This window comes from Drosophila elegans, unplaced genomic scaffold (assembly GCF_018152505.1).
Source record: "Drosophila elegans isolate 14027-0461.03 unplaced genomic scaffold, ASM1815250v1 contig_208, whole genome shotgun sequence".
NCBI lineage: Eukaryota > Metazoa > Arthropoda > Insecta > Diptera > Drosophilidae > Drosophila > Drosophila elegans.
The window spans coordinates 19,654,665-19,681,186 of record NW_024545578.1 but is presented as its reverse complement, the minus strand read 5'-3'; the positions used below and the strand labels follow the sequence as shown (position 1 = coordinate 19,681,186).

The 26,522-nt window shown below is 37.6% G+C and overlaps 1 protein-coding gene across 1 annotated transcript in view; it reads left to right on the top strand.

Moving 5' to 3' along the window:
• LOC108142440 overlaps positions 1-25,766 on the top strand; it is a 28,384-nt gene extending 2,618 nt beyond the window's left edge. The window contains exons 2-7 of the mRNA XM_017266304.2: positions 2,592-4,129; positions 20,718-20,836; positions 20,897-21,034; positions 21,582-22,176; positions 22,838-23,796; positions 23,859-25,766. Of these exons, the coding sequence (XP_017121793.1) occupies positions 2,962-4,129; positions 20,718-20,836; positions 20,897-21,034; positions 21,582-22,176; positions 22,838-23,796; positions 23,859-24,113 (3,234 nt within the window). The 5' untranslated portion in view covers positions 2,592-2,961 and the 3' untranslated portion in view covers positions 24,114-25,766. The remainder of the gene's footprint in view (positions 1-2,591; positions 4,130-20,717; positions 20,837-20,896; positions 21,035-21,581; positions 22,177-22,837; positions 23,797-23,858) is intronic.
• The last annotated feature ends 756 nt before the right edge of the window (positions 25,767-26,522 follow it).

Sequence of the window (26,522 nt, the reverse complement as noted above, 5' to 3'; positions counted from 1 at the left end):
TTTGTATCTCTTGACTCGAAAAATTTTAATAAGCTAAAAATTAAACTAAAACAATTGGTTCAAGTAATAAAAATATGTTTCTTTAGTTTAAAAAAACATTGGATTGTTAAACAAATGCAACAATTTATTTAGTTGGGGGAACTTTCGATTTAAATCAGATCAAGAAATCAAATAGCAAACAATTATTTTCACCATCACTCAATGAATATATCAAATTTAGTGTTATTAGTTCCTTTATCAACTACAATCAACGTTTGCTTACAATTACTTATCAGATTTAAAGCAAACAATGCCTGCATTCAGTTGACTTAGAATACCAACAATAGTTGTTATAACGATCATCAAATTGTCACCGCTGCCATTTTGTCTAACTGGCGATGGACGTTGTTGATAAAAAGCCAGTCAGTCGTCGCTCATGATTGACATTGCATAATATGGTAAAATATAAAGCAATCTACGAGCACTTGCCCTGAGGGCGTGTTCACACAACCGGGCTCCACATATTTGCAGTTCATTTAGGAACGCTTATCGGTTGCGGTTTATGCAATGCCCACGGCTTTACGTACACGATTCCAGTTGGATACACGAGTAGTTATATGAGTCGTATACATAATTTTCACTTACGCAAAGCAAAACCTAAACTATCAACGGTCACGGCAACAATTAGAATCGAGTGCCTGAAAGCTTGTTTACTAACTATTTCCTCGCACATTGTTTCACAATGATAACTGATATAGCTGGAATCCCCGATCGCACACACGATCGTACACTACCTCACTGTTTATATACAAATTTAAATGGTTTCAGACCCGAGTCGAAGCTTGTGTGATGTTATTCTTAAACTTACCAATAGTTCGTTTTCTCAAGTGATTAAAAATCGATATTAACTTAGCAGGCATAGACAAGGTTTTTTAAAATATGTTAGGGTAAATAAATAGTTAATATTCACAACTTTTTCAAATATATTTTAGATAATTTATTGCCGACTATATCATAATTCTTATAGTTGGAATAGCTTTGTAGAATAGTATATAATTGTAAATTAAAATAAAAAAAAGTTAAATATAAGGACTGATAATTCTAACCCACAAAACTTCCCCAGGTCTTATGTAACCGGCAGCCGAAATTCTATTCCGAATATAACATGCGTCTTTCATTATATTTTTTTGGGTCGCCGACTCGATCAAAAAGTCTAATGTAGATCGTATATCTGGGGACATATAAACACACCCTTGATAAATTCATTTTCTTGGCTAACTACCAACTTATAAGAATTTTCGGCATTACTTAACAACGAGATTTCTGCAAAAACAAAAATTGTTTGATATCAAAATGTGAGCGAGTCTCTGCTTGCGTTTATATTTTTCCTAAGAAAAACTACAATTTCATTTGCCCGCAAATTTTGTAGTTTCATTTTATTTTGGCACACTTTGATTGCCTTTGCAAATGTAAACAAATTATACAAACAAAAAAAAAAAGCAATGAAAAGCATAGAGATCTTGATGCCGGCGGACGACAACCAAAAAATTGTTTACATAACAAAACCAGAATGCGAAGGCAAAGACAAAACCGAACTCCAAATGTGTGAGTGTGTTTGGCGGCGTGTATTTGTATCTGTGTGTTATGCCGGCATTGTTTATCTTAAAGATACAATACGAACGACGTCAAAAGCAAAACGTGCGCAAAATCGAAAATACAAAAAAAATAAAAAAACAAAAATCAAACAAAAACAAAAACAGACTCTCCTGTGTTTCGTGTCTCACAAACACATTGAGCCAGAGTTCTCGAAGAGAACTAAAGAGCGAATCTAAGAGCGGGTATATTTGTTTGGGTATTAGTATTAAAGTATCTGTGTTTTGATTTCGTTACTTTAGCCAGCGTCCGCATCAGTTCGCTCTAAGTGATTCAGTGTTAATTTTCATAATATTATGTAATAGCATGTGTCGCCGTCTGGTTGCGATTATATTCTATGCCCTACCTTAACGGCAATAATATAGTAATATTATTTGTAAGGGCTCAGTGGAAATTGAAAGGCTCTCCTAAGGCTTCTAGGGGATTTGAGAAAGTTCATTGAACCCTCCAGTTTTTTCCAGCCATTTTATATAAGAGCTATGAATGGCAATTAGCTTTGTGCTAAGGCGACAAATGTCACGTCATCGCTTTCTGAGGTGGTGCGAGAAGTGCATTTGGTATGCGAGATATCTGACATTCTCCAGTGGTTAAGTAATAGATACAGTTCTTCTTCTTCGCTCCGGCCACCCAGCAATCAAAGAGCGCGGGATATCAAAAGAGCGAGGGTTCTCTCTCCGATTTAAGTGTGTGCGGGTTTGGAATTATAAAAAAAACCAAAAAAAAAAACGGAACATCAAAAGCTGCCTCTGAGAATCAGTTTTTTCTTTGGCTGCTCGCTTTATTTTTCTTATTTTTGCTATTTTTTTTTTGAGCATTACGTAAAGCCCCTATCTTCTTCTTGTTCCGCTTACTTCACATTCTCCCCTATCTTTCTCGCTCTCTCTTTATTTCCTCTATGTGTATGTGAATTTCTCCCGGAATCAAAATCAGAATCCAACTCATATTCTCTTTGTTCTCAGTGTTTTTTTCAGATGCCTATGCCTTGCTGCTGCTGTTGTCAAAACTTCTTCTTCACTTCAACTAAAACAGCCAAAAGCAGAGCACGCAAAAGATTAATTGATGGCAAATAAAATGGAAATAAGTAAATGAAAATTAAAGCTAAAATATAAATAAAATTCAAAATACAAATACAAATCTAGAAAGCTGTTGTGTGCGCAAAGTGCAAGTGAACGAAAGTGAAGTGTAGTGATGTGAGATATAGATATTGTATCTGCAAGATAGATTTACCCCGGGGCAACGCAGACTGTTGCATACGTGACTGCAGGCAGCTACGAAAATAATACAAATACTAGCCGCGGGGATCACGAATTAATAGTTTACCAGGCGAAAATGCCTCTATCGCAGGGCTACTGCTTGAAGCCCTCGCTGGGCGCCAAGAAGCGTGCGATGAAGGTGCTCCGCCAGGAGCAGCAGGATCAGCATGGACACCTCCTCCAGCCCAGCAGCCCAGCAGCGGCAGTGTGTTACCTGCCCAACGACGAGAGCCAGAACTCGCTGCACCTCTCCTATTTGCTGGGCGAATCCTTTGCCAAGGTGGGCAGTCTCTCAAAGTCCTTCGATGTCTACGAACTAATAGCCAGCAGACTGTTGGACGGCCATGTCCCGCTGGACAAACTAGATACGCTGGCCAGCGCACTGACCTCCCACATCCGGAAAATGGGCGGCATTGCCACGCCCGCCACTGTGAAGAGCCCCAGAGTATCGGAAAGACCGGACATGATGCCCTGGTCGAGGTATCACCATCAGGGCAAACAAAATCAGACCGATCAGGCGGAGTTCCTGAGAGGAGTGGCTGAATCCAGTCCATCGCCCCTGGATCTCCACTCGCCAACGCGAGAACTGAGAGTGCCAAGTCCGCTGCAGGACTGGGAAGAGTACGATCCGCTGTTGTGCCCCCTTTGCGGCGACATACTGCGCTGTCCGGTGACCACCAACTGTGGCCACACCTTCTGCCGGCAATGCTGTGAGACGATCACGCAGTGCAACATCTGCCAGGTGCGATTTCCCCGCATCCACGACTCCTACTCCTCGCCAGGTACGCCAGGTACACCGGGCTGTGCCCTGACCTCAACCACTGCAAGTGGAGCGGGATCCAGCTTTTTTACGGCACCCTCCAATCACAACGCGAACCTCAGCCTGATGAGCGTCAACGTGGGCTATGGGGTCCAACTGGCGTCCAGTGTCCATCGCTTGGCCGCACCACCCATGACAGTGACCACCACCACGGTGGCATCTACAACGGCCACGGCCACCACCACCATGGCATCCACCTCGGCGGCAGCTGCCTTGGGATTGAGTGGCTATCCCTCTGTTCACGGCGGAGGCAGTGGCTCCTCGGCCATGAAGTTCATGCCGGACGTTCTGGTCCGTCGGTTGGTGGAAAAGTGGTGGGGTCCGGATCTTCAGGCCAAGAAGATCAGCGAGAAGGCCAGCAGCTGCATGCACCTCAACCTTCTCGACGACGCCCTCAAGTTCTGCAATGCCAGCCTGGAGAAAGGTGAGTCTTACCGTTAATCACTGTTGGGATTGTCGGAAAAAACTTATTATAAAGTCCCGGTAAATTGACTGAAGGAATTATGTATTAACATTTTTTAAAGTACCTTAATTTCTTATATATTTGGTGTCAGCCTTATCTTTTGTTATTTTTGTCACCACTTTTTTTTTATTTAATTGATACAGTCCTTAACAATTTTTTTCATTTGTTCGAAAAATGGTTTTTAAATACTATTTTACAATTTTAGCAGTAGTATATTTTTCTAACCGAAAATTAGTATGTACTTAAAAGTTAATCAACCTTTTTCGGGACCTGTCAGTAAGCTAAATTAGGTTTATAACTAAGAAATCGTATAGAAATCAATAGTTTAGAAACTTCTTTTAAGTTACCATAAGGACGGGTGATCGGACCAAAGCGCTTAACTTTTTCGATTGTAATTCCATTACATTTACACGAATACATTTCTTGCCAATTGTTCAAATAAAGCCAGATTTTTGTTCGCTACTTTTAAGAAATGACATATTTGTTTTCCAAATAATATTTCTTATTTCTTTGAACTATGTTTCCCCAATCACCTTGAAATTGTTATCAGTGCAACAGCAATCCTTTTCGAATCGACTGCAATGTGGGGGGAATTGAAAAATCAATAAAGGGCTGGGCCGAAAATGGCAAGGCTCAATAGACCCCATTTGCTGACGTCAGGCGAAATGGGGAACCCAATGGCGACGCAACAAGTTTTGCTCAGCAAAACCGCCCACACTTAACCCGCCAAGCCCATGCGGCGTGTGCGTATTGCCGCCATTACTTCCTCCCACGAATGTCAACTTGTTACTCTAATTGTGTGTGTTCAGCTCGACAAATGGCACTGGCATAGGCGGGCCAAGGACCCAATTGTGAAATTTGTATAGAGCAAATTCAAAGTAAATAAACCTTGGCCGAGGGAGCGGCCCAAATTCTATCTGATGGGAGACGTGAACTACGGCACGCGCTGCCAGCTCAACTCTTTCCGCACCCGAAATAAAATTCCGTGCAAGCGCTTTTTTAATGAATTATTGAGGCGCTGAGTCAGTCACTTGAGCTCACGAGGATTTTCCCCTTCACTTAGGAGACACACAGAAGAAATATTGAAACCAAGAATACCCACCAAGAACAGCTAATTAATCATTTTCATTTTCCCAGAGACAATTTTGTTGTTGCTCTCTTGGTGCCTCAACGAAAATAGTTTTTTCTATTTTTTTTTTTTAAATAAAGCAAAAAAATCACAACGATTTACGCACTTAGAAATCCATCAAACAAAATGCTTCAAGTACCAGAGCAGCGGGAGAAACAAAATTAACAAAAGACAGAAGGCATCAGACGAGAAACACTTGACTCGTCGAGAGTTCTTTTTTATTTCTTGGAACAGGGGCTGTGCAGGGTGAGACAGCTCAAGCAAAACAATGGCAATGATGGACAGAATTAGGTGCAAGTGGGGAGAAAAAATGGAAAACCATAACTAAAATTAACCAGATCGTAAATCGGAATAGTTTGTTGCCTGGCAATTTATTATTTCGATAATTCTTTGAACGACTTCGAGGTTTTTCTGCCAATTTATAGATATCAACATCCGTTCTTAAGGAATTCTTTTCTATCAATAAGCTATTGGCTGAATTTGAAGAGTGAATACGACTGTAATCATTTCTTGATGAAAACATTAAGTTTATTGACATTTCCACGTAATTGATTTTTTTAGTCAACATGATTGCCTCAATTTGGTGTTTACTAATCAATTTTGGTTTTTCTTCCGGTGACAGTCAGCGGAAAATCCGTTCTGATTTTTCTCTGTTTACCTCTGGCATATAAAATTAAATGGAGTATACAGCTTATTCTTTTGTCTCGCTTCTGGAAAGTGCCTTTCGGGTGAATCGAAGTGTTTGGGCTCCTCATTCGCTTTTACCGGGGGATATAATGCATCAAAGTGTCTGGCATTTCTTTGGGTATTAAGCTGGCAAGTGGGCGGTGGATTTTCCGGCTTTGGTGCGTGACAAACTCACACACAAGGTGGGCGGGTCACCTGAAGAGAGGTGTTACTTTCATAATTGTCATTATCAAGTGTACTTTGGCAGCGTGTTTGTGATTAACCAAATTGAGTGCTGACGCATCCATCGTACGACTTTGTTTACCCCAGGCGTAATAATTGAGAGTGGGCTCTATGGGGGATCTATATGCTGGATTGAAATAGCAGCAAAGTTCCAAACGACACGTAAACAAAGCTAAAAGTCCAACGAAAAATAAGTCTGGTCGGTCTATTTTTAAGAATCGAATGTATTTTGTTCTATTTCACTTGCTTTTTGTCTTTTTCGTTATTTCTTTTTTTTTCGACGCCACAATCAGTTATTGACTCTTGCTGATAAAAAAAGAATCCCACAACATTTTTTTTGGGGGGGGCAATAGCAGAAGTAAAAAGGAAAAAAAAAACTTTACGTAAACACTTTTGATAAACAAACTGCCAAGTCATGGTTATAAAAAGAATTTAACGCAAAATGCAAATTGTGAAGACCAAAACGGCAAATAAATCTGAACCAATTAAGTGAACAAATAAAACGTTTAAGCAAAGATTCGTTGAAGCCAAGCCCGAAAACAGTCAACACATCACATCACACATCCGCCGGGTGGGACCAAGCCAAGTGCCCCACTTGACAATGAAGATGTCAGAGCAAAATGCCACTCTAGAACACTAGTGTTCTACACACACTCACACACACTCAAACTCCTGCAGGAATTTAATGTCCTCCTGAAATGAGGTTTAGTCCCGAGCCAGACATGCACAATTTAATTTTCGTATACGTATGGCTTTTTACGACCCGAGGCTGGTAATGTAGTCGTTGACCTCGTCAGGAGTTGCTTTTTTTTGTTTGCCAAGTACACAGAAATTAATTAACAAAAAAGGTAATACAGACTGGGAAAGTGGAAAGAGTTGTTAAATGAGCCGCAAGGACTTGGCCTGAATACACATTTGGATAGCAGGCAGCAAAAAACTTGAAAAAGGTTGGGGCTCCATCAGAAGTATTGCATTGAAAATGCCTTCATGTCATGCAAGGCTTTTTTCCTTTGACTGCTTCTAATTTAATACGCTAATACACGTATATGTGTATGCATTAAATGTATATGGTTTTCATTATATGGCCAATCGTATAATTATATAGCGTGTTTTCGGGCTGACCAGTCGACTGCATTTAATGGTCTTTTTTCGAGTCGGTGTTCGTTATTTGAATGAAAGAATTTAGCACGAAGCATGCAATTAATTTTGTTATTTTTTCGCCACGTGGCCTTTCTGCCCTTATTTCCACCGATTTCCATTAACTTTTATGGCCCGCTGGATTTCCATTTCGCTTCGAATAATTTTTTTTAGAGGTTCGTGAAATTTGATTTCGGACTAACGAGCACGGTGACTTATTGGCGAAATTATTTCAATTTATGCGCTTAATTAAATTGTAGTTCTTGGTAATTACCTAAAGGCGTTGACTTCTACAGAATTTCCTGGCAAACAAATTCTAGGAATGCGACTTAATCATAGAGCATTATTTGTGTGTCATATTTTAGTGATTGCTGGAAATAAGTGATAATGGTATGTTAGGTGAGCAGCAAGCTTATAAAGTTTTGATAATGATTTCATAAACGTGATATTTTATGTTTATTTAGATAAAATATTTCTTAAGCTGTCACCAAAATAAGTATAAAAATAAAAAAAAAGATTTTGTTTATAGACTTTTCGATAAAGGGAAGTCCGAATTGAGTAAATTTCACATTTTCAACCCAGAATTTTAAATGTCTATACATTCGAGACAATAAAGTTAAGATAGAATGCTAGAACGTATAAATCTTATGATCAGCAGAAAGCAATCTCTCTCGACTCAACTTAAAAAGGATGTACACATCAACATTGAATAAATAATGTGGCTGTTTATGATAAGAACTGCACTTTCTCATGGTAAACTGAAAGCGATTTCCAGTCAAGGGCGACACACTGAACTTCAGACCACTTCGCCTTTGTTCGCGACTATCAGACTATAACCCAAATATGGCACACCTCGCTGGACATCTCTGATGCGATGTGGACATAATGGGGAAACGAATTGGGGGAATAATATATATCCATTCATGTGATTAAGACGTGACGCTTATCGCACCACGGTGCCTGCACACCCAATTCACCTGATAAAGCCAGACCATTAATACTATACATCGCGTATTTATATGTGTACGATTTGTGGTTATTGTTTGAAGAGCGCCTTGATCTTGTTAGCTTTGTTCTGCCTGAGGTTGAGTACAAGTGTTATAAAACATTTGCCCGCCCTCATTGTCGTCATTCCCCTATTTTTAAAAGCTACCCTCTAGCCCCTCGCTTTTTGCAATCATTCAGAGTGACTGCACTCATTAGCATTTGTTTCTTGCCATTTCTGACTGTGCTTTTGATTTCTGCCTTTTTTTGTGGCAGCTAACATTTTTTAATTAGCCAAACAAGAGCTGGAAACAGTGCTTCTGATTTTTTGGGTACACCGACAGAAAATTTAGAACAGTCATATTTTAAAACTTATTTCTGGTAAATTTGTTTTCATAATGAACTTGCGGAATCTAAATAAACTATGGTAATTCTACTGTTAATTTTCTTGAATATTTCGCTTATTTAAAATATATCAAATAAGTCCTTAATTTAGTTTTTTGTTCTTAGGCGATCCATACATCTCAATGTAGTTAAAAAACGAGATTTTTATTTATTTGTTTAAACGAAATTATTAGTAGGTCAATACATTATTTAATTGTCATACCTTATTCGTGAAATATTTTTCCTGTGTAGTCAAAGTGCAGGCAGCCAAAAATTATTGCGCATTTTGAGGTTGTTGAGTTCTTTCCGTGAAAGTGAACAAAGAACTTGGAGGAGGAGCAGGAAAGTAGGGGGAGAAAGTGGGAGAGAGTTTAACGACCACAAAATTCAACTAACCTTGAGAAAGCCAGTTGCCAATGGCCGTCACAGATACAGATACAGATACAGAATAGCATTAGAATGTAGTCGAGCAAAAAGATTGTGTTAATTTTTGGCGCTGCTCTCTGCTTGCCTTTTGCGATATTATTTAAAATGTGCGATTTGATTTATTTCTTTCTGCGTGTGCTTTCTCTTTCGTTGACGCCATGCGTTGCATAGCCGGCATTCCCAGTGCTCGCGTATCTGATAGATACTTTTTGGCATGCTCGTCGCTACATAGCCCCCACCCCACGACAAGTCTGGCGCACATTTCTAAAATGCCATCGCACATTTCACTAGCTAGGTAAAGAAAAAAACAAAACTTTAAAAAAGAATTTACAAGACTTTCAAATGAGGATTCTAACCCGAAAGGAATTGTTTGTGCTTTCGCCTCAAATATTCATTTGCTTTGGGCCTAAAAATGTTCGGGTCGAGTAAATGCAAACTTTTCCCATTTCAAGTCAAGTTTTCGGTATTTACTTCTGGAATTCAGTTCACCCATCAGACAAAGTGGGAGGTGTTTGCCTTGTGGGTTCTACGCTGGCTCTTTGAAGTCGAAGACTCTGAACAAGTTTTTAGGTGTAGGCGAGGTTGGCCTAGTGAAATATGTGTATCGGTGTTAGTGTGGTTAACAAACTTGAGAACACTGCAGATATATGATATAAAGAACTCTTTTAAATTTTTTTTTTTAACTCAAACAAAATACATAAGATATACATTAGTGATAAGAACTTAAAACTTATTCATTTAGTTTTATCCTAAACACATTTATTATAACTATACTGGAATAAGAGCTGGAGTTTGAGACTTATTTTTGAAGTGTTTTTTAAATTTTAAAACTTTTTTCATTCTACATTTAAAAATATCTCATGAGATAAAACAATCATTTTTTAAGATTTCTTTTTGAAACTAGTGAACTGAAAGTCAAAAAAAATTAATCTAAAACTGTTTACTTAGTTAACAAGTTTAATTCAGGAAATATATTGTTATATAATAACTTTCAATTAACCACAATATAAGTTGGTTTACAAATAGACAAAGCTAATAAAAGGTCCCACTCTTAAATAGTATGTCATTTCAATAGAAATTAAATTAGTTTCATTTTAATTTCACAACTTTTAATGACCCGTAAATATATTCCCAGTTATTTAGTTGGTTATGAAATGTCGACATGCACATCCATATAAATGACATTTGACACTTGCAAAGCATTCTGTTCGAGACAACAGCAAAATTCCCTTTTATAGCCGCATGGAAATTATTGTATTGAATAACTTTATCAATTATTCATTGTTTCATAATAGTGTCATTCCATTAAAGCGCAACAATGCCAGGAAAATTTAAGTGCAAGCAAAGGCCTCCCCCCTCGCATTTTTCCATTTTTGCACCCACAGATTCTGCCAAGACAAGCACAATGATGTAATAATCAGCTCACAAGCAAACACTCGGCTCGAGTTCCAAGAAAAACATTGAGACATATTCCTAATTGAGATTTCGCCCTCTCACTCTGAAAAAACAACAACAACAACAACAAATATGTAAAAAAATAGGTTACAAAAAAAAAAAACTGTTGCTCCTGTCGTTCGTTATTTTCTTGTTGCCGTAAATTGCATAATGAGGCCAACTGCAATTGCAACAGCAGCGGAAAAAAAACATAGACAAAAAACAGCAAGCGTGAGTCATAAAAACAAACGCTCTGGCCAGATTGTCTATTAAGTAATATTCTATTGTAAACTGTGAATTACGATTCGCCAAATTCACTTTCAACATTTGCAAGCGGGCAGCAGCAACAACAAATCAACTGGGAGATTACTCAATTGACTGCTGCAATAGCAATAGCAATAGCAAATGCTATAGCTATAGCTATAGCTATAGCAAAATCAAAAGTAAGTCGCCCGCTCACTTATACAAGCTGTCTCGCCCCCTCTCTTTCTAATAGCCTATTGCCGTCTCTTACGCCAACAGCCGCGGTTGCTCTCTGACTCGTTTGAATTACAGTTATGTCATAGAACGTAGGCAAAGTTGTTGCTGCTGGGTTGTTTGTGTTGTTGCCGCTGTTGTTGCTGCTGTTGTCGCTCGTGTTGCGCTTTATCGCATTGCCCAACAACAATAGCAACAATAGCAACAATAGCAACAATAGCTGCCCACAATCAGCAATCAGCAAAACTGCTAGCAATAATTTGTTAGACTATTGAGTAATAGACACGGGCCCAGACATCATTCCACAGGTAAATTGTTGCCCCAGGCAACAACAACAGCAGACATCCTCGAGGAAGCCCTCTCCCTCGCACCCTTAACCTTTTATCCTAATCAATCTATCGAAAATTACATCAGCCTGACATTTTCCGCACAGCGAATAAAATCCACAAAACAATTTCCAAGGGGCGTGACTTCGCTAAAAGACCACTTTAAGTACACAGAGATTTCAAAAGATTTGCCGATCGCTAACAAGTAAATAAAATAAAAAAATTATTTGATAATGAAATTAATTTTACAAGAGGATGTAGGGTTTATAAATGAATTACTCAAATCCAATTAATATTTTATATTAATATTAATTCATTTAAAATTCATTTAAATCAAATAAGAACTATTTTTAATGTATTGTATATACTGTTGAAAAACAATTTTTGAATTTGGAAATTATTTGCATAATATGGACACTCAACCATTTAGGCAAAACTACATTTCTGAAAGCAAAAAAGATAGAATTATAGTTTCTGAAAAATGGGACTTTTTGATCGCTTGAAATATAAAATTCATGACAGTTCCGTTTTAATAAAACAAATCGTATTGACCGAAATTTTGTTTTCCGCAGTGCAGTTATGCAACAATTACTGGGCAACATCGTCATCAAGTTAAGGGGAGTGTTTACTAATTGACGAAACGAAGGCAGAATGGAATTATAAAAGCAAAGTTCAGCACGATGACATAATTGTTTTCGATTTGATTAGCCCGCAAAAAGGATTTCAATTAGCATTTAACCACCAAAAGCTGTTTACACTAAATGGTAAAACTCAAACTTTTCCACTTTGGCAACACGGATAACATTCACATCGGGTATTTGGGTCAGACAGTCAGAAGCATTTGGAACTTTTTTATTAACAAGCCTGACTGAAACTAAAATGTCTTAGCACCTTTCCCTTCTCGTTTTTCAGAATGAAAAGTTTCCTTCCCAAAAAAAAAAAAAAATAGAAAATTGAGCATGCGAAACTTTTTGCATTACCGTATGCTTTGAGGGGAAATTCGTTCTAGCCAGGTGTAAGTGGCAACTATAAGCAAGTGATGCAAAGTAATTGCATAACTGTAATTGGTTGCGGTTGCTTTTCCGATTTCCGAGAATTTTTTCAAATTCTATCTAAAACGCTTGGAAAACCCAATACGACAGATTGTAAAGCTTTTGTAAAATAAAGTTAGAAAATTATTTGTGTAATATTTCTTATTATACATATCTGCTCAAAATAATAGCGATAAATTTCTATAAATTGTTTTAATAAATGTTTTTTTTTTTAACATTTTATTGAAATTAAAATCCAACAATTGCATTCAAAAAAGTGAAAAACAATGAGTTTGATTTCAAACCTTTCAAAGCAATTGGTGTTAAAATGATCACGGACAAGCTATTGGCTTCAAATACTAACAAACGTTTTAAAATTGTTCGATAAAACTAAAAAATATTTTAGGATCTTCTTAAAAATTTTTTTTGACATTTACGGATTGCTCAGAATGACCCAGATCCCCACAAACAACTTTCAAAAACCTCCCATTGTAATAGTTGCCACACACCGTTGATTATTTAATCGCCAAAAGCAGAGAAGAAAAAACTTATTACAAAATTGCAAAATCCTCTGTTGCGGCAGGCAAAAAAAAAACACGAAAAAAAATTAAAAGCGAGACGAAAATTTGAGAGCATTTACAAATCACGATTTAATTTCCACACGGCAACAACCAGCCGAAAAGCGTTGAAATTGGCAACAAACAAATGAGCAACAATGGGTTTTGGGGGCGGGGTGGCCAGAGGGGGCGGGGCAGCAGACTAAGCGTGAAAAAGACAAAAGACCAAGGCGACCACGACAAACACAAGAAAACGGGGGAAACTGAGGCAAATCTTGGGCCTGGAGCTTAACGTAACCAACAACAGTTGGCCGCTGGGCCTTACATAACCCAAAAAAAAGTAAACTAAAATACAACAAAAAAAAAAAAAAAGAAAAAAAGAGCTCCACTTACCAAACAAACATAATAAAAGTGACGTCGACTTCGACGTCGCGCATTTGACTTTGACATACTTTTTCGACTTTGCAGATGACCAAAAGAGAGTGGGAGAGTTGGCCAAAAGTCCCGGAGAAAGAGCACCAGCTGTCAAAAAGTTGACACAAGCCAAGCTTGCGCCGTCTCTCCTTCATTTCTCTTGTTTTTTTTTTCCAGCTCTTAGCTATGTTTAGTGCCTCTTTTGGTTCCATACCAAAAAAAAACTGTTGCTCATTGGCCTTTTGGCTCTTTCTGCCACCACATCTCTCTCTTACTTTTTGCGGATTGCACAAGCTTCAGCTCACGCAATGCCTAAGCCACAGCCAATACCCCCCGCCCCCTCTCAACTTACATGACTTTACTCATATTTTTGGCAGCTTTGCATAAAAAAAGCCGGTTACGTTAGTTGTTTTTTTTCTTCTCCTCTGTCTGCTTATCGAACTGCGTTTAGGGGCTGATTGGCGTCTGTGGCGATTACATAAGTGAAAAGCGGTCCGAAATAGCCATGGGATAGGGGGAAAAATAGACGAAAATAGATCTGGAAAAAAAGGGGTGGTCACTCCATCAAAACAAGACCTATATTAAATGGCTCTTAATCTATTTTAAAATAATAATTGTTTAGGAAGAAAACGTTGAGAAAAACATTTATTTCTGTTACAAATTACGTTTACTATAAGGGCTAAAACAATTACTTTTATAAAACATTTTATATAAAAATTTTTATTGAAACATAAACTAAATCTAAAAGGTTTCGATAAAATATAATTTCAATTTTACCAACCTTAAAAATAATAAAATTAGTTTATTCTTTACCATAAGACTTAACATTTTTATGAATATATATTTAAAAAATCTTATTTTTGTCAAAGTTAATTTTAATAATAAAAACTTTAACCTTACCTAAAAATGTATGATTTTTAACCAACTATATTCCCAATTTTCCCCAGTCTATTAGCTACCCTAAAATGACTTTTAAGTGGATTATTGCCATACGCTGTCAACACCACATCACTCAGTCACCCTAAAATGTAATGCATTTTGATGGTTTTTGGTGTTTGGTTTCAACCTGTGTGTTTTGGGCTTAGCCGTAGTTTTGCTTTGGCGTCAGGTGGTCAGGTCAGCCGAGAGTTGAGTTTTTTTTTCCCGACCTGCCCTGCTGCCTGGGAAATCAATTAACTGCGCGTCAGAGGCGCGTGTGACAACGGATGTGGCGACATGGACGTGGGTGAGCAGAACATTTATCAAATGACATCTGGAAGGGGACAACATATGGCCCAGCAAGGCGGACAACATATGGTAGGAAATGATGGGCAGTGGGCCTTGTAAGTGGGCTGTGAGAGGGGGAAAAGGGGGGTGGAGTCATTTATCGACTGGCACTAAGGCCAAATAATGTATTTTTTCATAAACTTGTTTTATTACCAGCTCTCTAAAACTCGAATGGTAGCATGTCAACATTATATGTATTAAATAAGCACCAAAAATATCTAACCAACTAGGCCTTTAAGAAATTAACAATTAATTAGGATTCTTCCTCTAAAAGTAACTACATAGCGGAAATATGCCTTGAAGTTGTCGGCCTTTCTTTTCGAATTTGTATATTCGTTGCATAACCTGCCTGACTTAACAGACAATCAACAGAAAAGGCCCTAAAAAAATAAATAAGACATACTTGTATATGAAAAAACTTCTTTATATCTTACGCCCCACATAATGTGAGACTTCCGCACTTGTTTGGCCCCCACAACGCCCAGAATTCCCCCCTCTGTCCAACAATCTTGGTCACCAGTTGACCTTCAGACCGCGCAACGAGTTGCTGCTCATTGAAGCGCTTGAAATTGTTGCTGCCGTTTCGGTTAAACATTTTCAAATATTACTTGTGCGGTTCATAAAATTCATGAATGCCTTGGCATTACAAGAAAAACAGCCAAACAACAATATAAAAATATTTTGCGTTTCACACAATATCGAAGGAATGTTTTTTGTTTTGCCTGAATAAAATTCGTATTTGATTTTATTTGCGTGCTTGCGATTTGTACAACATTTTTTCGGGTATATCGGTTTTTTTTTTGTTTTGTGTTTTGCTCCACTTTGCCTGAAGGTTGCGCTTGGCTGAGTCACAACAAAAATACAAAGTTGAGGGATTATATAAGACTTGAAAATGAAGTTCACTTCGCTGAATCTCCCATTCTCCCGCTGCTTTACCTTGACTTATTTTTAAAGTAAATTTGAAGTCGGATTTCTGTTGGAGACTCAAATGTCATCACAAAAATGACGCCAACTTCAACGAACATTTAAGTCGCAATTGGGTAAAAATGGGGTTCAATTACCCTTGAATTTTTTACGCTCCTGCTTTGCCCAAATATTCCCAGTTCACTTTCAATCTGTACGACATTTTGGCTTGCTTTTCTAAATAATTGTCAGCATCATCATCACCATTGGGGCATTTTGGCCTTGGCTCAGTCTGAACTTCGACATTTGATGTTTGCGTACTCGGCTTTTTCTTGTTTTCGGATTTTTTTTGCGTTTTGTTTTCCAGTGCCAAAAATTTATGCGACAACGCATAGCAATATTTCCCAGATGTAACCCGCACCACACCAGCCATAAAAATCTTCACAGTCGGTTGGGTTTCACCAAAAAAAAAAAACCAAACAAGAACGGAAAACAAGCTGCAAACAAAATTTCCACCAGTTTTATATGCTTTTTGGAGGTTGACATTTCAGAGAGTTAGTCGAAAACGCCCACATGAAGATGGGAAAACACAAACTAATTAAAAGCATTAATTAAATTGCTGGTTTAGATTACAACATATGTGTATTAGTTTCAACTCACTCAAAATGCATCCGTACAAATCGTTTTATTCTGTTTAATTTGTGTAATAACGCATGCGACTTCTTTGCCGCACCTTTAACAAGCACAGTAATTGAGTGCAAAACTCAATGTATGGTTTTTAACAAAATAGTAAAAATGGAGGCAAATATGCATGTTCACAACAATATATTTGAATAATTTACACAACAATTGTTTCTCATATGGCCTCGTAAAAATGTACCATAAAAATAAAAATGAATTTTATAGATTTCTTCAACGTGAATATCTGTCGCAGATTTAACGCTGAATAGCCAAAGGCTAAATGCTAAGTAGTGAAAACAAAGCGTCTGCCTGCACTTCCTGAAAGTGAATAATTATTATTTGGTTTATATTATTTTTAAGCAATTTACATTTCCGTCAACAGCATCAAAACTACACAAGTAAGCATTCATTCATAAAGACAATTGTAAAGGCAAATTAAGCAGGGAAATGGTTGACGATTTTTAATGCAATAAATCTGTCTAGATATGCGAAATTTTCGACAAATTTGAGTTTAACAAGGAAATCAAATAAGATTAATTGGTCTAGGGGGATTTAAAGTCAATTAGATCAGGTATTAAATTAACAAAGATTTCTAGCAGTTGAAATAGAAACAATATAAAAGAAAAATAAATTAAAATAATGAACATATCGGCAAAATATTGCATTTCATTGTGGGACTAATATATCAAAGGAAGGAAATATTTGCCTTTAACTGGATATTTCCTTTCCTTTTCAGTATGATTACACTCAACATTCTTCCCCATTTAACTGCTGACATTTCCCCAAACCCTTATATTATTTTTTCGCTTTTACATCGAGCGCAGTAACTTTACGAGGGTCATAAACTTAATTCCGCACAATTAGCTTCATCTGCATAATGGTCATATTTTATGCGAGCGAATAGAGTGTTAGCCAAGGGGGTCTGGGTCTCTTTGCATTTATTTGCTCCGCTCCAGTTATCCCCCATCATAGACATCAAAAACGGTCAATTTCCCTACGGGTTTGGATTCCGTTTCGGCGCTGAGAACTGGGGGGTGTCGCATAAAGTTTGCCATCTTTTTGCCGCTCGTTTATGGCCGCTCGTTTCCCGTTTCACTTGGTGCAGTTTTATGGGCATTCATTTAGTATTTAGGTCAGTTTTTTGCCACCCCCTCCAGCGTTCTGCCCTCTTCACTTATATATATTCCTTTGCATAATAATCCAGTGAGTGTGTGTGGTGCTCATATGCGAACAATCACAGCTCGGACCATGCGGCGTATACGCAACGTATTTATTTTTAGCAAATTGTTTAACGACTTTTAAGCACAATTGAATTAAAGAACTTGAGAGGAGCATGCATTCTTTGCTCGCTACTTGTCACTTTGTTGCTTGGCATTTAAAAATAAATAAATCAAATGATTCAACGGCTTGCGCTAGAAATGCCTTTGTCTTTATATCTCTGATGTTGTCTTTATGCGGAAATCAAAATTCTAAGATTTCTGATTTCGTTATGCAATCCATGCCAATGCCGTCTGTCAACCGCCAAGGAAAATTCGCTTCTATCCTCAATATTCATTGTAATTTTTTTCTGCTGTGGTGGGAATTTTGCAAACGATTTTTAATGTACGTGACGAAATCTGATTTTGAGTGCACACACACGCCAAAAAAAAAGACACGCTGGCACGAAAAAGATATAGATACAGGCAAAGAAAATATGAGATTCAATTTTTATAATCTAAATATCAAAATAATGAGATCCATTTAAAAAAAATTTTAAAAATGAGTTAATGAAAAATATAAATGTTAAAATGTTAGATTTACCATATAGAAAAATAAATAATAAATAGTTAAAATAGTAAAAAGAAGTAAAAGTTTAAAAAATTTCGTCATTAATTTAAAGAATTTTTTTGTGCAACTCAACAATTTTTGTATAGAAAGCTTTTTTACCGAGTGTACGCAAAAAACATATATAAATTGCACACATATGAGAATAGTCATATCTGAAGCCAAATGCAATTTATCAACAGTTGGGCTTAAATTGTCTGCAGCGTAACGGAAACTTGGCCCCGCGTGGAAGATGTTGCTATATCTTTGGGGGCGGGGCTGAAAAGGGGGCGCGGCTGGGGCGGACGTAGAGCGTAAAATTCTCTAATAAGTGCAAATTGGTAGCAGTCGCAAAAGCAAAAACAAACGCCACCACAACAACGGCAGCAGCCCGTCAGCGTTTGGCTTTGCATTTTAATTGAATTCGTGTTTTTTTTTGCCCACTCGATGTGGTTGTAAGTAGAAGTATCTGATGGATACGCACACATATAGTCGCAGATCGAACGGGAAGTAGCTGGTCACCGAGAACGTGGCCGCCTTCAGCGTGATATAATGTAGAAATAAATATAATTAGTATGCATAATACATATAGTTATGGCTCTGGACTTGGGAACAAGTGATGTGGCGGAGTAAAAGGAAAGGAGATCGTACGAGAATATTGCATAACAAACAGGGAAACCACTTTTAAAGTGAAAAACGTGTAGAAAATTTACGGAAATATCACTACAGTTGTATACTTAAGATAGCTATTTTTCCTATATTTCTATATGCTTTTATTTAAATGTATGACTTGATCTGATTTACTTAAAAAAATGGATTAAATCTATTCTGTTACTTTTAACAACCAAATTAATAAAATATACAATCAAAATATTATACATCCGCTTTGTTATTCACTTAAAGATATCGCAAATCTGTCAAAGTATAAAAAATGCCCATCTTATCGCACGAAAAAAGACAGTTTAAAAACCGTTAGAAGAGTAAACAGTTAAATAACATTTTCCCGTTATCTGGCAGGCCGCAGTAAAGTCCCGTTATGTTTGGCACCTTCATTCACATAACGCTTAGCCGCAAATCCAATCTAATAGGCGTTATCTTGCAAACAAACCCCTATCACTGGAATTTTAAATTTAGAATTCATTTGACACCCCAACGCAAAAGCCATAAAATGGGCATAACGAAGTAAACAAGAAATATTGACTTGCTTTTTACATAATCAACAACAATGTGGTGGTAATCGGATGTTTTATAAGATGCGGGAAATATGCAAACTTATAACACAAAATTAATAAAATAGAGATATCTTGTATGTTAATGTATACAAACAAAGTAATAAAACAAACAAGGAAATTATCTTATATCAAATTCCTAAATTTGTTTTTATTATTACTGTTCAATTAGATCAGGAAATAATATAATAAAATATGGCAAATAATTAATATCTGGTTTGGGAAATTGCCGAGGGAAAGTGATCCAGATGTTATTTACGCATTTATATATAAGCAAATGTGTGTAACAATTGCAATAACACCAAAAATGGTTATTAGGGTCTTACACTAAAATGCTAATGTTGTTCTTGTTGTTTTTATTGTCAATTTGTTGTTAGGCTAATGTTGCGTAATGTTAGGCTACATAACATAACATAACATAATCGCGTTTTCCGTCCTAACAACAGCTGCGCGCGTCTGTTTTACAGTTTTAATCTCTTTGATTTTAACAGTGAAAGAGTAAAATATTAAGAGAAAATAACTAACAGGGACAAATGAAAATTCAACAGAAATCTGTGCTGTTAATTTTCCAAATATCTCTTAATTTCTCTTAGGATGTTGCATTAGTTCATGTTGCTGGCATCTTGGCAACATTGTCCACAAGTGGCCTACGTGACGTAGCAAGGGGTGATAATGGGTGGTAGAAAGGGGGAGGAGAGAAGGTGGGGTGGGAAATGCATGACCTAGGCACTGCAATGACTTTCTATTCTAGGTGTTTCGCGCTCTGCTGTTGCTGCCTACCTTGATTTCACTTTTACATTGCATTTACCGATGGTCGAAGCTTGCTTTTTCAGGCAATCATTTATTATAAGTAATATATTTATCGAGGTGGTAATTTTTTGCAACATTGTTTTTTAAATCAATGTGATATTGTTTCACTTCTTTTATAACCTAAGGATTATCGCGATCGATAAACAACAAATTCTGTGCATTAATTATTTTTCTCGTGGAATGGATCATTTAGCTAACAAACAAAAGTTAATAGGTATTTAGCGATCGATATGATTTATGAAACTTTCACAATCTTGGAAGTCCAGAAAATATAATGAATGTAAAGAACTTATTGTTAATATCTTTTATATTTGACCAAATTAATATAGATGTTAAGTGGCGCCTCTTTTAGCAGCTGTCAAAATATATATCTGTTTTTTTTTTATTTTTATACGAAAAAATACTAATTTGACAAATATTTGCGCGTGTTGAATACTTGCCCTATCCCCCAAGATATAGATTCTATTTACACGTCTTTAGACGTTACATGCATATATCTAGAATATTGGCAGACGTAATTGTTTTGGCCGCACGCCGAAAAGCCTTAATGCTGCCAAGTTTCATTTGAGTCCAAAGATGACATTCATTGAGGAATTTACTTGATTTACAACCCATTATTAACTCAAATGTTAATGTTGATTTTTTGTAGCTCCAGCGAATTTCAAGAGTCTCTGCCTGCGTGCTGAAGTTCTCCTTAAATTGAGCCATTTTCAAAGTTCTCTAGCGGATATCGAGAATGCCCTAAGAACGCGCTGTACGTCACCAAAAGTGAGTTTGAAATTTGATCATCAAAAATAATTAAGTAATTAAATATATTTAATTTTTCAGGCCCACTATTTGAGAGCTTTGGCCTTAAGCGGTCTGGGTCGACTAGAGGAGGCTTTGTACAACGGCTTTTTGGCCATCTGCCTTGATAAGAATACAAATCTCAGCAACTCGGAAATATTTCAGCATGATCTCGCCAAGGTAGGTAAAAATAAGATATTAAATTAATTGCGAGGCTGCGAGATTTATGCCTGACTGATGTAGACGTAATAACAATTTAATGCTTACATTTTTGTTTGCCAAAGCTTCAAGTATATAGAAGAAGTAAATCAAATTTATTAAGATGAAAAATTTGTGGTAGTCTAGACATTATTAAAAAGCGCTAAAAACTAAAAGAAAACACATCTAAATTTATAAACTTTTTTTGAATTAAAGATTTATATCTAAAATAAAATGTATGCATCTTCATGAATAATAGAAATAATTCAAAAATTTAAAAAGACGAAAATCGACCACCGGCATTATTAATTGGCCCAATAAAAGAATGTAATGGAATGTAAATTACGCTCATTAATAGTAGTTAAGAAAAAAATGATTTTAAAGTTCGAAAAGTGTTTTTTATGTTTTACATTAAAATATAACTTTTACAAATATTGAAGCATTATGAAGCTAAGTACAATCTATCCTGTGCATATTCTTTGTACCGATATTATAGTAACTTACATTTATCATGTCTTCCAATCCACAGATTCTCCAACGTCTCCTGGCCCAAATGCCCAAAAATCGATTTTCGATCAGTACCGCAACACCACCTGTTTTCCAGCCGCAGCACCGCAGCTTTGCCACCTCGCGAGCACCCTATCCCCTGCTTTGGGAGCAGGTGAGGAGGCGCAGGAAACAGCAGCACCACCACCCCCACCATCACCACCATCACCATGTTCACCTGGACGACGTGGAAGATGAGTTTGGGCACTACGACAACTACATAATGGCCGGGGATGATATGGAGGAGGAGGTGGACGTGGAGGTGGACGGCGGGGAGCCGGGATCCCTGCATCTGGACGGAGATTTCCTGTTTCCCAGTGCCCTGGACTTTATGGATCACCATCGCCATCAGCGGCACGTCTTCGAGCAGAAGCAGTTCGATCTGCAGCCACGTCGCCATGCGAACCGGAAGCACTGCAAGCGGAAATGGTCAGCGGTCATGGAGCCACTGGGTGGCAAGGTCGTCGGGGAGGAGGACGTGGACGTGGAGGACGGGTCAGCTGGCGAAAGTCAGCGGTGCAGTCGACTATTCGCCGGTGTTTTGGAGCGAACGCAGCAGGAACTGCAGCGACTGAGAAGTGAGTAACCTGAAATGTCTGAAACTTTGAGTTTCAGGTGAAGTTGGACTCCCTGATTCAAGATTTTTTGTATCGTACCATTTCTTCAAGCCTACTTTATTTTTTTTCTCCAGTTCTTGGGTCGTTTGGCTCGATTTAGAAGAAATGGGAAATTCTTTAGATGTCCCATACATGTCATAAGAATTGGTTCGCTAATAAATGTGACAAAGTTTGAAAAAGTTTCTAAGATAAAAATTCCGTCACCATTAATTAATTCTTAGTTGCGATATCTTAAAGATGAAATATTGTTGAGCTCTAGCATTTATACTAGCGAACCTACCATTTTATCATAAATAAGTTAAAATTTGTTTTATTTTAAATAATTATTCTTATAACTAGTTATTTAGGAATTCGTTAAAGAAATCAATTTGATCAGTTAAAATGTATGTGATACACTGCATTTATTACAATCATCAACATTATTATCAACATCATTATCAACATCATTATCATCATCATTTATAGTCAAGCTTAAGCAGAAACAGAATTTAATTTGCAATAATTCGATATCAAGCAAAACCATTTAAGGTAGAAAAGCTTGTAGATTGGTTGTCCCTAGTTCTCTTTTTACCAAACTTATTCGACTATGAAAATGCAACTAATACGCATTTTTTCCTTTCAGAACTGGACGGATCGGCTCCAGCACTGGCGGTCAGCTCGGTGGCCGGGCAGCTGATCGACGCCAGCGACTTTGACTGCGTGGTGTGTAGCCGGACACTGTGGAAACCGGTGGTGACCCCGTGCGGACACACGTACTGCCTGGTATGCTTGGATCGTTGCATGGATTACAACTCCCCGTGTCCATTGTGCATGTCACCACTTGTGGAGTTCAATGTCAATGCCAGTGCCAGTGCAAGTGCAAGTGCCAGTCAGAATCCGAATCCGAATCCGAATCAAAATCAGAACCACCTGCATCCGGGCTCATCCTCGCCAGTTCCTTTCGCGCTGGCCAAGCGGCCAGTGACGAAGTTCCTAGAAGCCGCAATGAAACGATTCATTCCAGACCACTACGAGGCGCGTTTTCGCCAGGAGATCGACCAGGAGCCCTCCGTGCCCGTGTTCATCTGCACAGCAGCCTTTCCAGCGGTGCCGTGTCCCCTGTTTGTATGCGAGCCCCGCTACCGTCTGATGGTCCGGCGAGCCGTTAAATCGGGCGACAAAACATTCGGCATAGTGCAGCCGAATGGCGGGAAATCGCGGTACTACGATGTGGGCACCATCCTGGACATCCGCGACTGCGTTCAGCTGGGCGACGGCTGCTCGATCCTCAGCACGATTGGCTGCAAGCGCTTCAAGATCCTGGCGCGCAACGAAAAGGATGGCTATGAGACGGCCAAGGTGGAGTACATCTGCGACGAGCCCATCGCCGAGGAGCAGGTGAAGATTCTGGCTGGAATGCAGGGTGTGGTTCTGGCCAAGGCCAGCGGCTGGTTCGAGAGCCTGAGTACGGAGCAGAAGCACGAGATCCTGCAGAGCTACGGCCAGATGCCGCCACTGGAGCCGAACTGGGAGCTGATCAGCGACGGACCGGCGTGGGCTTGGTGGGTCATAGCTCTACTGCCGCTTTCGCAGCAGCTTAAGGTGGGTTTACCATAGTTTAAATCTGTTTGAGCACTTGTTAATAACGGAATTTACGTCACCAGGTGGACATATTGGCCACAACCTCGCTGGAAAAGCGGCTGCGTGCCATTGGCAAGACGCTGGACTGGTTGCACGACCTTAGCCACCCACAACAGCCGGCGCACCACCACCAGCAGGCAGTACAGTCGCCGCAGCAGGCACATCATCTCGATCTCGACTGCGAGGAGCAGGAAGCGGCCTCATCCGGCTCCGATGAATGTTGCCTATTTGCGGAAACCGGAAACGAGCCGCACACGGATGAGGAGCTGCTCCTCTAGAACGCCTCGATGAATATCCTAAAAATTAAAACATAAACATAAAGAGAGAAATTAAAAGTCAGATATCTGCGAGAAACACTTTTTTGTAAATTCTGTGTCTAAGCCATTTCGTTTGTAATCGAACGTTACATGTTAATCCTAGGGGCCAAAACCGAAAGCGAAGCAACTTTAGCAGAACCAAAATTATCACTAGATCAGCAACATAATCTTTAGCTCTAACCGATTACTTTGTGTGTGTGTAATGTATATTGTAAATGTGTGTAACAAAAAAACTAGTGAGCAACCCAGATAAGTTTGTTTAGGAGCAACAAAAGAAAAAATACCAAAAACCCAGTGAAACAATCAAGAACTTGCTTTTGGCTCAAGCCCACACCCAAAATCCCATAACTGTGAACTTCATTTCCCTAGATCGACTACAACCACATTCCACAAATCTTGAAAATACGTTTGCCATAGCAGAAGAAGAAATGGAACGAAAATATGCTAAAATAAAATAAAAACTCTAACAAACAAAACTCATGGTTTCTACAAACAAAACACACAAATTTTTGAACATAAAACAATTTTAAAATTACTAATAAAATACCAAGACAAAGGCCAACAAACATACACCTAGAAGAAAATACAAACCAATCGGATAGAAAAGAGCCAAGTAAAACAAACTCTTACAAAAAGATTAACTTCTCTTCATTTACTTTGTATAAAGCGGCTGGAACTCTAAGACAATCTGCAAAATATTTTTTTGATATACCTAAACTAAAAACAATATATACAAGAAGAAATTAAACAAAAACTGAACTAGAAACTAGTTATGAAAGAAGTGAGTGGGAGAAAAAATTACCTTTTTGTTGATTAATACCCTTTTACTATGAACACTCTTTAACTCCAACCCCTCTCTATAACACCCCTATTCTCTCTTGATTATGCTTAGGCTAACTAAATGATATGCTCACCTATATATACCTATATAAACAATTCTATATGCTAATTGCTTATTTCTGTAATCGTATCTGTATCTTCAGCCCGCATTCCTATTGAAGAAATAACTTTGATATATCTTTGAAAACATTAGCTAGATCTTCTTTGTCTTTGATTTCTTCTACTTCTAAGCCTCATGCTCATTTGATTTTTTCATTCTTAATCTTCCAAACTCTCCCTATAAAGCAAATCAATTTTAAAAACAACAATTTGCTTTATTAGTCGGCGTATCTTTATATTTGTAAATATATTTTATCGGATAATCCTAAATTATATGTATACGTTCTACGCTAGCTTTAGATCACGAATTTAATTTTCAGCTCAACACAAAACAAACAAGTAAATCAACAATTTTTGTCAACTAAATATTTATGTAATTTTATACAAAGTATACACATACGTCTAAATTAAATCATTTTGTAATTAAGTTTAGCCACTAAACAAAAACCACATCCAAATTTGACATGATATTTTTGTGTCTTCTTTATAAAGAGAACTTGTTATGTAAATCAATACGAAAATATAATTCAATTTTTTAAAATTCTTAAGATAAAATCAGCAAATATTTTCTCTGTGTTTTTTGTGCTAATAAGGTTTTTTACTGGTACTTCTTTATTTAATAATGATGTAAAAAAAATGAAATCAATTGAAATATAAAATAAATGTAAAACATAATTATTGATTTATTTTTTAATAAGGGTATTTGTTTAATACAGAGGGCGCAAGTATTATAACAAGTGATAGTATTAAAAAAAAACAATTAAAATTGTTATAAAGTTGAATTTAGATAATAATATATTAATATTAATGTTTGCAAACAAGCAACCTATTTAAAACAATTTTTTTTATAAATTAAAGTACCCCCATTAATACTAAAAAGATTTCTGCTGAAATTCAGTTTCAGGTTGATCCCCAAATTCTTCTGACTGCACCACTGCATCGCTGAATAGATAACTATATGTATATTCTGTGTGTTGCATAAACCTATAAAACTTTCAAATCAAATCGAGAAAAACTTGTAAATTGCAAATCTTGTGCTGAAATGTTACGTAAGCATCTAATAAATATCGAATTTCTAGTGCAAGCGGTTCGCGATTTGGCAACTATTGAATAAGAATGAGAATTATTAGTTTGTATGCTACCACAAAGTGAGGTCGCAGTCCTGTATTCGCCGCTGAATTCCATTTCTGCTGATCTCAGACTGACAAAACTATGGCGGACCAAAAAGGTAAGGGAGGTGGAGGCCATGTCAAAATTGACTCAAACTCAACTTTCTTAATACTTATAAAATATTCATAGAAATTCGCATACGCATGAAAAGGAAAACGGAGAAGTGGCCCTGACTATGTGAACTAAGGATCAACGACTTGTTATCGTACATGGATTTCAGGAGCTTGAGACTTTTAATATATGTAGTTATTTTAAGCAATT